Source organism: Paramacrobiotus metropolitanus, unplaced genomic scaffold, assembly GCF_019649055.1.
Source record: "Paramacrobiotus metropolitanus isolate TYO unplaced genomic scaffold, Prichtersi_v1.0 Parri_scaffold0000069, whole genome shotgun sequence".
Classification (NCBI taxonomy): Eukaryota; Metazoa; Tardigrada; class Eutardigrada; order Parachela; family Macrobiotidae; genus Paramacrobiotus; species Paramacrobiotus metropolitanus.
The window spans coordinates 197083-213496 of record NW_026570289.1 but is presented as its reverse complement, the minus strand read 5'-3'; the positions used below and the strand labels follow the sequence as shown (position 1 = coordinate 213496).

Sequence of the window (16414 nt, the reverse complement as noted above, 5' to 3'; positions counted from 1 at the left end):
TAACCTGGTCAGCGAACGAAAGAACATTTAGCCGATAACGGTTTATATGCGAAAGGTCACAAGCAAATCGGGCAAACATTACATATATTCTTTTTAAACTTAATGCATTTGGTGTTAAAATGACATAGAAGTTTAATTTGCAAGAGCGATTTTGAGGAAAATTGCTTCAACCCAAATTACTCGTATTTACAAAAATCGAAACACAAAGAGTTGTTTCTGAAATTTGTGTAGTTTAAAATTTGTTTATCAAAAGAAGCCCCCGCAAGGCGCAGGAGGATTAATGGTCTTCTTTTTGGTTTTCAATATTTATGGTCTTCATGTTGTTCTATCTGAAATTTTGTCTGGTTCCCACCAGACTAGTTAATTATTAGGAAACCGTTGTAGACACCCCTTAATTATTATGCTTGTTTTTTCGGTTCATATTTCTGGGAGCTTCACCCCTGCCCCGGACCTAAAACAGTAAAACATCCAAGGGGTCAGCCTGTTGCACTCCCGTTCTGACAAGAGCTGAAATTTGAGTATGTTATATACTGCACATACACCCACAACACGATGGCTGTTTGTGAAACTAGCCAGCCTCTGGAAGTCGTTGTTTCTGTCGTCAAGCAGTTGTTCAAAACACTTTAAACGACGATTTTAAAAACTGCTCATTTAGCTAATGATCTGTTAGGAAAACCATGACCGCAACTCAATTTGCAGAAAAATGTGTTCTACAAGGATGTTTCGTCAACGTGGAAATCCATTACTGCAGTGGCTTATTGCCGCAAGCGCTTTGCACCATGAATTCGCTATCATAAATTCTGTTATACTGCGCACCTATAGTTTGCCCTGTTAGCGCTACGCTGAACTCTATCTGTATGATTGCTAAACCGCTCATGCAGCTAATGAGCGTATTTGCACCGGCCCCGCCCTTCTACCGCATATTAGGAATGCAGCAGGACAGTTGTGAAGGGTAATGCTACGGCCACATTTCAAGTGCGAAGGCCTTCGCACAGTGCGAAGGCGAAAAGTGCTAATAAGTGTGGGCGCAAAATGTTCTATGGGATCCTTCGCATCGAACAAAAAGTATGAGCGCCTTTCGCACTTTTTTCTTTAAACGAGTGCGAAGAGCGTTTTGGCACCGTTTTTGGTGGGAGGGATTTTCTTTTCTGAAGATTTTTTTGCGAAATGGCGTGGGATCAAAACGCTAGACAGCAGAATGGTCAACTACAGACGTTTTTTTTGGCAGAATGTTAGGACGCATTTTTCAAGGGAGGAATTCGATTCGGTTTGAGAGAATTACCGTATTTTTCGAATTTAAAGCCTCCTCCAAAATTGAAGCCTCCTCTATCGTATAAGCCTCCCCCCACCGTAGTTCGAAAATTTAGTAGCCTCCTCCGTATTAGAAGCCTCTCTCTATATACGGTGCATAGCAATTACGCTAGTTTAAAGGCTTTGAAAATTTAAAAGCCTCCTCTACAATATAAGCCTCCTCTGCTGTATAAGCCTCTCCCCAGGCACCTTTGAAAATTTAGAAGCCCAGGGCTTCTAATTCGAAAAATACGGTATTAACGATTACCTCATTATCACAATAACTTTAAGAATTATAAATTGAATCCGAAATGCAGTCGCTCTGGACCTGAAATCCCGTCAATTTTGCGCCCATGACCTGCCGACGGCGGAGCAAATCTCGGTTTCTTTTAGAAATTCAATGAAGTGTGAGTGCTCATATTTTAAGCAAATTTTGTTCTAACTTTTTCTTCGGTTCGCACCTCTCGCACTTTCTGGTGTGAATCAAAGAAATTCGAAGAATTCTGCATCGCACTTGAACTGTGCCCCTAGCATAATGGTGGAACTGGCAAAACTAGCGGTAGTAGTCACGAAAGTGAGCACAAGCAGCGGATGTCTTCTAAGTGTTTTTTTCTGAGTTATCAATAAAAGGTCGTTACCCAATCTGGGCATGGAAATACGGCTATACGCTATAGTAATACAATGCCTTGCCGTCTCCACTGCCTCATGCACTTGGGGTGACGTGGCATATTTTTGTACAGTTCAGAGAGACGTGCGCTATACGAGCACATTCATCATTCACAAAATTATGCTGTCTGTTGCTAGGAAGGCAGCACTTGTGAGTGCAACGGAGTCGGCTGTGACCAGCAGTGTCAGGATTGTGCGATATTCCTCAAATACTGGCAATTATGACTTATTTCACAGAATAAAATAAAAACCAGCACTATTTTTTGAAAAAAATTGTTTAGGGTAGGTATTACCAAATTTTTAACCAAGTAACCAATCATGCAAAACAAGTATAGAAAAACATTCGCTAACGTGAACGGGCGCACAATTAAATAGGAATAGGACCAGTTTTATCTTACTCGGTGATTTAAGCCTCAATTTTAGACGAATATAACAGATCTGGACAGTTAGTTTTAACTATTTAGCATAACGCGAGTTTTTTCCAAACCTTTCAGTTTGAGCGTAACTTTGTAGCGTGGCTCGCTACCCAAAAAGCGTAACTCGAATAAAAATTATATGCAAATCGTATTGTCCACTGTAGCGTAACTCGCGGTCTAACCCAAAACTCCGTCTACTTGGATAAATAGCGTTAATCGTAGCCTCACTCGCTGCTCCGGGTAACTCGTAACTTCAACGGTGGGTGAACTTTCCATAACTACCCAGAGATGAATTATGACACTATCCTGTCACCACTGGTGAGCCAACTGAAATTATTTTATTAATTGATAGTACAATGCTGTGCGAGTCTCGCAATGCATTGTACTATCACTACGAGTATCATAGTTCATACCATACCGTTCAACACTGGTGCCATCGCCATGTGCAGGGTTACGTACACGTTGCTACGCGTTGCTTGAATAAGATCAAAACCGCGAAAGAGATAAGACAAAGTATGACACTTAAATGATAAGAAATGATTTTTTCAAACTTGATAATATGCTGAATAAGTAGTACAACAAAATTCTTATGTTCAAAATCGTAAACGTTATGATTTTGACGAAGAATTTTGCGAAGAATTTCTCTAATCAGGAGCTTCCGTGAAATCTTTAAGTATGTAGTAATACTAGGTACGGTAACGCGCGCAGACTGCAATGAGTATGTATTATATATACTGTGCTTTGCTAGTTATTACTCAGATGAGAAACGACACTCTTTCGAATCATTCCTGCTAATTACGAGTTACTGCGCGTAGTCATCCGATGAGCTCATTCCGCTTCCCACTGATTCTTGGTTAACTATTTTAGCCTGGTCGTTTTTGCTTTGGGTTAATCTAAGTACTGATATAATCTTCGAGGACCAACAAGTGTTCAGGAAGGACGGTGGATATTAAGCAAGCGAGGTACGTGGTAAGTTGTAGGCCTGCTGCAAAAACAGTGCACGTTTCTGAGAAGTCGCCATCAAATTAAAAGGAAGGTTTGGCGCGTTTTTGAATTGAAAATAATTTCGCTCGAAACGCAAGCTTCGACGAAAATCATAACGAAAATAAGCGTACCTTATCGTTCACAGTGCCAAGTTATTTTGAAAATCCCGCGTTTCTCCACGTTTTGATGGGCGGGGTCTTTTAAAATAGTTTGAACAAATGTATTACGCATTGAGAAAGAGAATACATCCGCATGGCTTTTTGTGATGATTTGTGATGTTCTTGTCATGTATGGCCTTTGCATCGCAGCAGGAAACAAAGCTAGCTGGTTACTTTCCGTAACAGATTTCATGTACATTCTGTGCTTCCGCGCTTGAGTTGACTTAGCAACAAACTGCCATTACTACTACTACTACTGAAGAGCCTTACATGATATATCCCCGAAAATAATTTTTTACATACTGCATTCAAGTTTATTGAAAGCGGGATGATTTATCGTGGTTGTACTTTTTTACACTTTTTCAATATTTTTGACAGTACAGTACTTTGTCAGATAAAACAAATTTAATGCATCCATAGCATCTCAGTGGGGCTTTAAAATTGATTTTTATTGACCCAAAAGAATTGCTAATCATAAGTTTTTTTTCGGGATCTCTTACCAGTTATACAAAATACATTTTTTATTTCCAAATTTCAAAATTTTAGCTATTTGTTTGTTTATAAATACTCCAGATTTTTTCCATCGAATCCTTCCCTTTGTTAACTGTTTTTCTAATGAATAAAGAAACTGAAAATCTTGTTTCAGCTTTTGCTGCTTGAACCGCCACAAACGCGAGAGTTAAGGAAACACCAGAAAATCATGCATTTAACAAACTGCAATTTTGCCGAAAGAACACAGCATTCCCAATTCATTATTTACGAATATTAGCATTATAGTAACATTTTTGAGACTGAGCTCGCAATATTTTCCAAGACTGAGCAATACTGATAATACTCAGCAGCGCTTTGCAATATCTAGCGAATTTTGCAGTAGTCTGGAATATTTAGGAATATTTTGTAATATTTAGAAATTTTAGTAATCTTTAAAAAACATTTGGAAATTTTCAAAAATATTTAAAGTTAATTTCATTCGTCTTAATTAGGTAGGGTGTTGCGTGCATCGATTTTTCAAATAAGTTCGTGGCCGTGAAGTAGGAAAAGCCTGTCCTTTTTGTCTATAGATTTCCTGCGCACTGTCAATTTCTTTGTCAACCGCCTCTTCATTATTAACCATTAATAGGTATCTGATATCAAGTACAAAGTCACTACAAACTCAGTACCACAAACATAATTATTATTACAGAAACACTTCTCCTACGCTTTCATGGTGCCCACCGATTCCACTGACGGTAGAAATTCAGCTTAACGCAAGAAAAGCGTTTCTGCGATCTCAGAAGTTGTATTGTATATGAATTAATAGCGCCGAGCTCGAATTTAGTGCTGAAAAATTTATCTGAGGCATGTGGAAGTAGTTTGCACAGATGTTGTAATAATCTTGTAAAATTCTGATCCGCTATCTAGCCAGCAATCTATGGACTAGAGATCATCTTTCACAAACCTCAAACCTTTTTTTGATACTTACAATATTTGAGATCACCTTTAATAATTTATTCAGAACCGAATTTATACAAACGATATTCCGAAAAAATTAAAAGAAATTATTTCTAGATTAGAATAACTTGCTGAATAATAGAGACTAGAGATCATCTTCCACAAATCTCAAACCTGTTTTTGATACTTACAATATTCGAGCTCACCCTTAATAATTTACTTAGAAACAAATTTATACGAACGATATTCCGAAAAAAGTTATAGAAGTTATTTCTAGATTAGAATAATTCGCTGAATAGCAAATAACACGTGGACAGATTTGGCTCAGAAATATTTTATGGATGATTGGGGTTTAGAGTACTGTATTTACACGAGTTTAACCCGTTCCACACTATGCGTGTTAGACCGACATGGTAGAGGACTTCTTCTCTGTAGTCCGTTGTTATGATCATAGGTTGTTTCTATTGGTTTTGTTTCAAAGAAGTTATGTTAGACGACAGTTTAAAATATATAACCGTAAGCTGGGTCATATCCGGAAGGTCCAGAGGGTGACCAAACATGCTCAAAACTGACCAAACTGGGCTCCCGGAGGTCCTGCTTGTCTGTACAGCCACCCCCACATCAGATAATTACCAACAAAATCACAGGAGAACTAATTGCGGAGTTTTATAAAAACATGAAGCAAAGTTCCGAAAATTAACGCCCACTGGCCAGTACTGGTCACTTGAAAATCCCATGTCGGTTATGACACGGTTGGGCACGGTACTATTTTATTAATAAGTGTCAAAATTCATATTAATTGACAGAAGCGTCCTACAAGACACAATAAACAATCAAAATAAAGCTAAAAAAAGCTGTATTAACTGACTTGTACATAGTGGTCAGTGAAGTGACCATTGGTCAGCAATGACCGGAAATTCGAAAAACGTAATTTTTGACTAAACGCAATTAAAATTAATGTGAAGAAAAGGCAAACAAGTTGTGTAATGACCGCTGTGAGTAGCTCTGAAATTGCTATGACCCGTATTACCCGGAACAATCAGAATTCAAAAGATTTTGCAGTGTAACTGCTTGCGTATGGAACGCCGTTATTGCCATGTATTGTAACCTACCAGCTATTCATTGTTTCAGAGAAAAATCGTATATTCTTTGCAGATTATATCGGAGTTAAACTGTATTAATGAGTGTGAAATCTTGCAAAAATTATTAATCTCGTGTCTACACTTCGCTAATTGAGCATCAAAAACATTTGAACCTTCCGGTTCATGAGCGCTTGTAACCTTTGGAAACCAGTCTGTGCAAAGCGGTCGGTATAACGGAAGAGAGCATTTGGGAGTAAAGGCAGCCTCCGTTTATGCAACTAAGCATTATTTAGCAGCGGTGCCGACATAGACAGTGCAAAGTATAATCAATCACTCCCACACAATTTGGATAATTCGTGATGCTTAGGGAGTCGGCTAGCCTACCACCACAAGTCGACTAACAGAACTGCCTCCTTTGTAAATACGAGCATTTGTTGTTTTCTTTAAAAGTTTAAACGTAAGTTAGATTGTACGAGTAGGCTTTTTGGCAGGGCTTTATTGACCCTACTGCGCGATACCCTCGTTTTCTCACAACTGGTCACTCGTACAACACTTTGAGAATACTCTTATGTTGTCTACGCGTTACTGACATCCCCTCGTATGCTTCCTGCTAGCAATCTCTGCTATAGTGTTCGGTTGCACAACCGGGAATAGTATTACTTCCACTGTGCGTCACCAGGACTGTGGTCAGCAATAGGTCAAGTGCCCAATTGTCCAAACCGTAGAGCAGAAGTGACCAACTGTTGCGAAATATCGAAGTAGCGCTTATGTACTAGTGCATATTAGGATGTTTTCGTTTCTAAATTTTCCTTGACCACTGGTCATCTTGATGACCATCGTAATGCACCTGTGTTCAAGTACTCGTTGAGACCTATCGTTTAAGCGATTGGCATATTCTGTGCGATTTTTCTATCGCCTGTTATAAACGGCAATAAATAACATGTCGGAGCAACATGGTTCCCAAGCGTGTTAGCTCGACATGGTCATCTCCTGCTTGACCTATGGTAGCGAAAATTCTGAAAAAAATATTTTTTTCTTAATTGAATTTTTTTATCCCAAACTACCAATTTTCAAAACTATAGTCCCATCCCTTCTAGTACCCGGTTTTCCTGGGTTAAGAGCCACAAAAATGCCCTAATCCGCCTGTGTGCACCATGGACAAGCAGCTACGTTCAAAATCGTTCAGCAAGAACGCTGCGCGTGTTCACTGCCCAAGTGAGCAATTTTGAGCAATTTTCTGTAATTAGGTATTCCATTACTCTTTATTTCATGTTTCTGCCAATAATACTATTTTTGGATATCCAGCAGTTATTGACAAGTTCAACGGCTAACAATTTATAATTCGTCACTAAAAGAATCTTCTAAATCGAGTTCGCAGCTCATATCGAGAGAACTGGTGCCGTTTGGGCAATCGTCCATATCTGTGTTTTCTTTGTCTTCGAGTGCTTCAGTTTTGCTTGAAGCCACAGAGACAAAATTCAGGATATCCTGCCGAGAAGGGTTTCTCAAATAGCCAGATTTTGTCGTCTCATGATGCTGCCTCCGCCACTTATGATACTTATCCTGATAATAAAGTTTTGAACGGTCGATTAACACCGACATCCAGGGGCTAATAAAAACCCGTCATAGCAACAGGTATGAACACCTGTCGAATGTTGCGCTCTTCGAGAAGGTCCGCTGATGGTTTCATTTTGTGAACGCAAAACTGGTCCCTGATTAATACTTTTGGATATCCATTTTCTTCAAACGTGTCTTTTATCCACTTATGGTCGAGCAGCTCGTTCCACCAGGACGATTTAGAGCTCAGTACACGTACATTTTCTGGGATATCCAGCTTCTTCATGATCCTTTCCGACAGCACACCTGTTCTGGCATTACCCTTGAAAACAATGACAGCAGGTAGTTTTTCTCCGCTTGCTGATATCGCGAGGCGGATCGTGAAGCCTTCTTTCTCTGCCGCCGCAGTAACGACTGAAACTTGTTTGACTCCGGACTCATTAATTGTTCGCTGTTTCGAGCGAACGTATTTCACATTAGTCTGATCAAAGTTCAAAATATCTTTCTCTGGTGTTTGTTGGATATCCACAATTTCGACCAGCTCATCCAAAAATCGCTCTTGACCAGCCTAAGAAAAGCAAAAAATAATAAACCAGAATTGTCGAACGAAAACGCAAAAAATGATTAAAAATTACAATTGAGCTTACAATGTCTTTTTCAGAAAACTTTTCTTTCCGAGCAGTGTGCGTGACTGCTCGTGAGGACAGATGTTGTCGTGCCATAAATTTGGAAATCCAGCCGTTAGATGCATTGAATTTAGAGATGTTTTTTTCAGCAGCAATCTCCAGAGCCCTGGCACGGAGATCACCGCGGTTTACAGGATATCCCTTCGCGCGCTCTTCATCTACCCATTGTCGAAGATCTTTTTCGAGTGGGGAAATCGCGAAAGCTTTTCAGGGCCTCTTTTTTTTGGCGCAAGATTTTCCTTTCTAAGCACAATTTATGTTTAATTACTTGATTAAGATAATTAAAAACTTCAAAATCGCAAACAAACTTACTTGGATATCCATCGCATCAGATTTGCTCTGGAGGTGCTTTTCTTACGCGCAAAATGTCTAACTAATAATCGGCTGGACTTAAAACTCTTAACATAATAACGAATTTCCCACTCAAGATAATTTTTTCGATGTTTTTTATCCATTAGTAACTTGCGAAAAAATAAATACCATTAGAAGAGAAAATTTAATGGGAAATATTTTGTTTTTGATGCTACAGAACAGCTGTTGCAACGGGAAGACAAGTCAGTCAGCTGTTTGCTGAACCGTTTTGAACGTAGCTGCTGGCCCATGGTGTTTATAAGCGAATGACGTCATTATGGTGGCTCTTAAACTTGTGTAAATACAGTAACACCTGCGTCTCTCCAAGGACCGTGAATTTCTGTGGCTGCAGCAACGAAATCTACCTTGGTTGCAGCCAGACGTGTTTCAAACTTCATTTCCTTTTCCCACGATCTCAGCTGCTGCACCGAGGTCCACGGAAGTGGGGTCGATATCCGATACCGCTAGTACAGCTGGCGGTCTCGGATATCGAAGGTAATATTACAGCTGGCGGCTTTCCGTGCTCCCACGGTATAACGATGATCACATTTGCCCTTTTCTAATCTTTCACAGGCAGACCTTTTGGTTCGATGATGTATCGAGTCATCGACCATCTTTCCTGTAGGTTTCTCTGGCGTTGCGTCAAAAATAGAATGTGGACCGCAGGTTAGCATATTGATGCTGGGTGATGTTATCGCATCAAACGGCGAGGTATGGGAAATTAGCCCGTATCACGTTCTTGTATACAAAGGCGAAAGTACTGCCATCGCTACAGTCTTTTTCCTTCAATCCGCTTGATAACCTCGTTCATAATGCATCGCCAAGAATTTTGAAGCGCTGAGTATCGTTATCAGTGCGGTGATGTAATTGACTGTCTGCTGCATTTGAGTGCTTAGCTGCTGCGAGACAGCTATGCTGTTTTCAAGTGACCCTGACTCAGACTCCATTGAGCAGTCGTCGCTCTCTGCTGACTGCTGATACAGGCTAATAACAAGAAAAGTGCAACATTCAGGGGTTTACTGGTATCTTCTGCGCAGTGTAAAGATCAGCATATCTCGAAATTTGGGCAAACGTTCAAAGCACTGTTTCGTACAGAGTACAAAATCACGGAAACACGTATCCTGCTTGGTCGAGTCTTCTCCTCTTCCCATTTTCTCGAAGAAAATCGCACGAAAGATTGTTCCGTTTTAAACTGGAGTCGCACTGCGTGCGTCGATGATGGGCAATCCTACGTCAATCTCTGGGGTTTCTTTGGATATGCCCGGAATTCTTGTCGGTTTCTGGCATCGCTGAGCATCCACTAGTTTCACCAGGAAGACCTATGGCGTCACCTGCCTGGTTTTACTACTGATCTATTTCGGTTGAGGAGTCCCGGCAAATATTTGTACAACGTTCAAAGTCATTTATAAATGAATTGAAGGTCAAATAGTTCAGTGCACACTTTACCCACGCTATAATCATGTTTAACCCGTACCGTAGAATCGTATCGGAGCATATACTCCTAGCCGATTTCACGACACTTCGCTACTTTGTCCTGCTCTGCGCTTTCCGCGGCAGCCCCTCCTTGTTTCGATGTTGCTGGAATGCGTGACGAAGCTACCGAACACATATACTTGGTGTGTCCTAGGTTAACCATTTTTGTTTGTCCACGGGGCAAACGTTACTCCATCTCGGCGCTTGCCGCTGGTTCGGTGCGAACCAGGAGGTTCCAGTTTCGTTTCTATGCCGACCTTTGCAACCGGAAGTGACGCTTGGCATCGGCGTCGGTGATGTTCACATTGCTAATTGTTAGTTCGCTAAAGATCATTTTGTCACACTGTCCCAGCAACTTTGACTCACGCTAACACTACATATTCCGCACTCTATATATCGTTCTTTTTTGGGCGCATGCTGCATTTTAAAGGATACACTGCAGGCCGAAATGCGAAGCGCTGAGTCAACCTGCCAATCTAAATTTCAGCAGCTAACATCCTTGCTACCGGATTTTCATGCAATGGTGTGCCGAGATAATTCAGCTCGTTTCAATGGCAGCAGTAAATCAGAAAGCGACAGAAAAAATTCGTTTTTTTCTATTTGGGGACCGGTTTAGGATACTTCGATCAATAATAACAAGCATTTCGCGATGTTCAGATGCGGCGGAGAGCGTTTTTTCAGAGATCCTTGCAGGTGATACACAAATCATCGCACACGTCTGCCGAGTCATTTCGTAATCCATTCCAATCCAAAAAAGTGCCACCGTATTTCGATGTCGGATGACGGTGTGGTTTGATGGTAGCAAGACAATGCAGCAGCGGCCAGAAGGGTTCGCCCTGTTTCATCCCCGCTTGATATGAGATGCGATAGGCATCATGCAGAAAGACCGTTAGGGAATCGTAGCATTGCCACACGTATCGGTAGTATCGTGCCAGGAATTTTTCCGTTGCTTCCAGCATTTTATTGGGATCAAGCGAATCAAACGCATTTTTTACATCTAGTAGAAGCGGCTGCAGTTTTTTGCTAAGACGACGCAATTTTGGAAGAAACAGTGCAGAATGCAATCAGCGTGGCACCGCGATCGGGCGCGCTCTGTCGCCTTTTTCTTGAGGCAGATAAAATTGGCATCGTATAAGATATCAGTGATCTTGGGGGCACATATACCCTGAGCGTTATGTTCATCACGTCCGCCAATGTGCCATAGAGATATCTGGCTGCTTTGCGGGTTTTTCACGGTCAGAATTACCTTAAAATAGCTTGTCTCCTCCAATCTGCCCCCGCTGCAGAGCCGTTCGGGATGCACGGATGGCTAAAAAGGTCTCTGCTGCTCCTACAGGATTTCGCAGTGGCGTTGCGGCGCCTGAAGGTGGTGGGCTGATCGGCAGTTTAAGGGATGCATCTCTTTCTCCGCAGCCAACGTTTCTTCGGATAGTGACATTTCTATTTCTTTGCTTATCAGCTGCTGCACTGTACCAGAAACGTTGCTGTTTTTGAGGATACGTCTTACCCGCTTTCGGAGTCAGGCTGAATCGTCAATGTCTAGTTCTTCGCGTCGCCTGTGAATCCCTGACTTTGACTTGCTTCGGGGGTTCAGTTATTTAAATACTGCGGTGGATAATGTTCGGGTAGAACATCGGCTTCCGGAGTTCCGGTTACAAGGAGCTTCTTTTGGTTGTCGCACTGTAGCATTGCTGAATTCTTACAAACTTTTTCCATGCTGGGACGGATTTTCTGGCGACTACATTCACCAGGTCCTATCTTCCTTACAAACAAACGTGCGAGGCAGCTTGAGATCTGAGTGCGTGGAGATCAAAGAAAGTGCTCACAAAATAAGGAACTGTCGGGGCACAACAAATGCGTGGCAACTGCATCCAGAGCCTCTGGAGAAATTCCCCAGGCAAGGCCCCATAGCCACACTCCGGTACTGGATGAGGGATATTTACATCCAGGGGCGATAACGAGCCCATTAAGAAAAGAAATCGAAGTAAATCCAATATACTATATCAGAAAATAAGAAAGTAAAATCTGATTCAAATAGATCATTTATAAGCGGAAGAATAGAGGTCATGCACAAAATAGGTCCGTTTTACCATCAAGTTAAATCATGTTGCTAGAATTTAATTTCTAGTTCAGTGTAAAAGTATGAAACAGAGGTGTTATTTCGAAAATTGTAGTCTATAGAAGTACACATGTAAAAGAAACTCTCAGATTTATTTTGTACAGGATACAGTGGTGTTGTAATTACTCCGCATATTTTTTACATTCCTAGTCTGGATAGTTTTATCTCATAAAATCAAAACGAAAATGCATAAAATTCTTGAAATTACCCAAAAAAAGTTCCAATAGCCTGGTAAGATGTGTTCGTTAATATAGTCTGGCTACTGCGGAGTGCAAATTGTAGTAATGCTATATCGCTTCAGCAAATATGAAGCTAAACTACTGTAGTAGCGAGATGGAGTGGCTCCACAAAGTCTGGTATATAGGAAAATTCAAGCCTAATATACACACTTTGCTCGTGCAGAATTATTTTTTATTTCCAACCATTATCACTCTGATGCTACAGACATTCTACATGTTTTACTTTTCTTTTACTGGTTCTCTTATTCTTACAACAGTTAAGGACGTACGATAATTATAGTAAGAGCTTAATGCCAGACCTCTGATGTTTATAAATCTGGTTTGTTGTGGCTTTTGGGGTGCCCCTGGCAGGGGCAGGGGTGTGATATTACATCTGAATGGGCATTATGGCCTTACTTTATGATAGTCGGAGGCTCCGACTCGGAGCTCTGTTAAATGTAAGGAGAATATTCTGGATAAAAATTAGGTGACCACTCCGTACACCCTTTTCACTCCGTACATAGCCTTGGGCACTCCCTTTCCTTCCGTGCACAACATTTTTGCGCTACCTTCCATTCCGTACACAACCTTTTAATTTTTTTAATTTTTTCACACCAGAGTTACTGTATTTCTGGAATAAAAGAACGCGCAATGTCTACCGTTTTTTTTTAACAACAACATTTTTCACCCTAATCTCCGCAGGACCTGCTCCGAAACACTTGTTTATTCAATCTTTGCTTGCCACGTGAGTTATTTGCCGACGCTGTCATACACCAGGACGTCTTCGTCGGAACGGTCCCATAATGTTGCAAAAAAGTAGCAATATTTTTTTTGTAGTGTTGCTTTTCTGTAGTAATATAGATTACAAGTTTTTAAGTATAATATATATAAATACTTCTATATATAAAAGTTTGGTAGTGCACCGAGTGAATGGTAGTGCGCAAAAAGGTTGTGCACCGAATGAAAGAGAGTGCAATTGGTTGTGTACGGAGTGAAAGGGTGTGAAAGAGTGTGTACGTAGTGGTCACCTAAAAAATTATCTTGAAACGGAAATTAGTTTTTCGCAAATACCATTTAGAAAGTGATGATATGATTGATATCTGATAGACGGGCTTAATAATATTAGAGAGCATAAGTGCGCGCCTCCCGGTGGGAGAAAGGCTCGTGCTCAGTGCCCGATTCGAAACAGCCTTGGTAACCTACTGTTTCGGATCTGTTGTAGTGGCACAGCTGTCCGGCAACTTCTGATCTGGGTGCGCCAGGATTCACAATGTTTAGTTCCGCCTCTGATGAGTCCTTGTTAACGCAACCGGAATTCTGCTCGGACAGCGAAGAGTACGAAGTGGAGTGCGTTAAAAAGAAGCGGTATCGCAACGGATTGGTGGAATATTTTGTCAAGTTTACGGGGTATGACGATTCTGAATCCTGCTGGATCCCGGAAAAAGAGCTCGAAAACGCTCGGGAGGCTGTGGCAGAATATGAGCTCGCAATGAAAAAGCGCGTGGAATTGGGTAAAGTTGTGGATAGAAACACGTTGTTAGTGAACCTGTTGTCATAATAACAGTATTTTCCAGAAAATTTTTCGATATTGGATGAATCGCTGCCAAGTGATAAGCGTGCGCTGCGGACTGGCGCAATTTTCGGGCATGAGTCTCAGTGCAACTTAACAACTGAGACCAGTGAAGACTCAAAGGTAAGGGAGCGTTAGACGAACCGCTTCTGCAATAGAAATAGAATCAGTGGCTCGTGCCTTGTGGAGAGCACAATGACAATATGCCACAAAGCAGACCAGGCAAAAAAAGGGTGAAACGCGCCCTTGAAATTCGCCAGTGCTGCTTCTTACGGCGATTCATCCACCCCGACTTCCGGGAGCTAACTGTGACAAAGAGTACCCAATTTTTCGGAATTAGTTGCATATGAGCAGAGCTGACCCAACTCATAATTTTAAGCCAACTGCTCTGCTCAACACTACGTTCTAAAGTGCTGCGCCGAGGCACTGCCCGGTGCACGTGTTGCTCCCTCCAGCAACCGATTCTCCTTTCGTGCCAGACGCCTTTGATTTTAATTTAAATTGAATCAGTGCAGGTAGCCCATGTCCGGCTAGGATGATGTCTACAGAGTAGCATGGGATTTCAAACCTGTTTGGAGCTGAATATAATAACCTCAAAGTATAAAAAAACTAGCCTGAATAAACCAAGACTGACTACACCCAAAACATGCAGTTAACAGAAATTGGGTATGTAGTGTGTACAGAGCAGAGCGCCTTTAAAACAGTCAAGTGTACTTAAATCAATATTATTACTGCCGCACTGGTTAACTTATTCAGAAAGTTACCCAGTCTTCAGGACAGCGTTGTGTCCCCACACTTCGATGTCCGCACTGGTCTTGCTGGTCAGTAAATTGGTGTAGCGCAGGCTGTACGGTTTCCTTTTCGCTCCAAGTTCGATCATATTGGTACGGTACGCTGGTACGTTCACCGGCACCGGATCTTTGCATTTCCGGTGCGGTGCTTGTTTGACCTGGCTCCCGACCGCCGTCCCGTTTTTGGCATAAGAAAAGTTCATGCTTTTTGACCGCAGCCGACATTCCCAAGCAGCCAGAGAAGACGCTAGCAGACATTCTAATGACGACACAGTTCTCTTATTTGCAAAAATGAAAGATCGTTATTTTCTCATTGTGTTCACCTCGTGCATTTTTTCTTTGTGTTTATTCATTTACCTTTTGTTTATAGGTTGCTAAGCAGCCTACTCAGCCGCAGCACAGTGCGATTCCGGTGAAACTGAAAGCTGCTGAGCATACGCCTGTGGAGCGCTTGCCGAATCCTTCTTTTCAGCAACGTCGGAAAAGATTCCACAGCGGACGTCCGGGCAACGATTCTGGGTTTCATTCTCAGGTTCGCCGTCTGCTTTTTGTGCAGTCTGGTCTACAAATTACAATAACAATAATTAGTGTTCTTCTTAGATTTCCGTTAGTAACCAAATCCACCCTCCGCCGCGGTCATCGGCTCCGCAGTCAATTGTTGTGGCCACGAACGGTCAGTCGGGCGTAGAGCTGGGCAAGATGGTGGTGAACATTATCGCCCATAAACCGGCGGAACTGCGCATCCGTTCGCTGAATGATGTGCAGTACCTGATCAACTACGCCGACCATCCGCAGGATTTCGTGCCGCATGCTGTGTGCATTCAGCACATCCCGGTGCATGTAACGGAATATCTCGCACAGACACAGATTGTGTCGTTCCAGTGGGGTTAGTCGATGACCGGAAACGTCTGATGCACACAGTAAAGTGAGTAAACTGTGGTTCGCTGGCTTCGGTCTTGATTGTGTGGTAGCGCCATCAGTGGCACCGCGTGAGTTCCTACGTCCACACGTATCTGTTGAAGTGGATCTTCCTTTTTTGTTTCTGATTTATGTCCATATGGACTACCACTAAAATTGCGTGATACAGATGCTTCCAGAAATAGTTTTCTGACCTAACTGTCAGTTCAGCTGGATGAAAAATGCATTGCATTTGATGGATGCACTCGTGTTGTTTTTTCGTCAGCTGATACGTAGTAGAAGTGGAGACGAAATACCGGAGTTTGCAGAAGTGCTTATGTAAGCGCTGTAACCTTTATCGGTTTTTGCGGAATAAAGCACAAGCACTTAACCCACGGTTTTTGCCTCAACGAACCATAAAATGCTAACTGGAACTACATTTTATTAGCGTCACCGTGAACAAAGCTTGAAATCGTAATAGTGCATTATGGATGCATCGGTTTCGACAGTGCGTCGAAATGCTTCTTATATCCATGTGCCGCCGATCGATTTAATTCTGTTAAGGACTGAACAGCGCCGATTTCGGTTGTCATTAGTTCACTTGGGGTCATTCACTGAGCAAACAACAAAATCAAATGAGGAGTGCTTTATAGAAAATATCAAGCAACGCTTTATTTGTGCAATGCTAAGTGACAAAAAAAGGGTTGTGGAGAATCCGCAGAATG

The 16414-nt window shown here is 41.8% G+C and overlaps 1 protein-coding gene and 1 pseudogene across 2 annotated transcripts; one reads left to right on the top strand and one right to left on the bottom strand.

Moving 5' to 3' along the window:
• Positions 1-3104: 3104 nt before the first annotated feature.
• LOC129594544 (uncharacterized) lies at positions 3105-16069 on the top strand. Of its 2 annotated transcripts, none has more exons than XM_055491266.1 (5): positions 3105-3341; positions 13654-13942; positions 14006-14124; positions 15163-15324; positions 15393-16069. In XM_055491266.1, exons 2-5 carry the CDS (start codon positions 13702-13704, stop codon positions 15681-15683), a joined length of 813 nt encoding a protein of 270 aa, XP_055347241.1. In that variant the 5' UTR covers positions 3105-3341; positions 13654-13701; the 3' UTR covers positions 15684-16069. The 2 variants fall into 2 exon arrangements, with proteins under 2 accessions (XP_055347241.1, XP_055347240.1); XM_055491265.1 differs by having other exon boundaries at positions 3105-3334; positions 15393-16066.
• LOC129594557 (uncharacterized) lies at positions 7363-8594 on the bottom strand (annotated as a pseudogene).
• Positions 16070-16414: the final 345 nt, after the last annotated feature.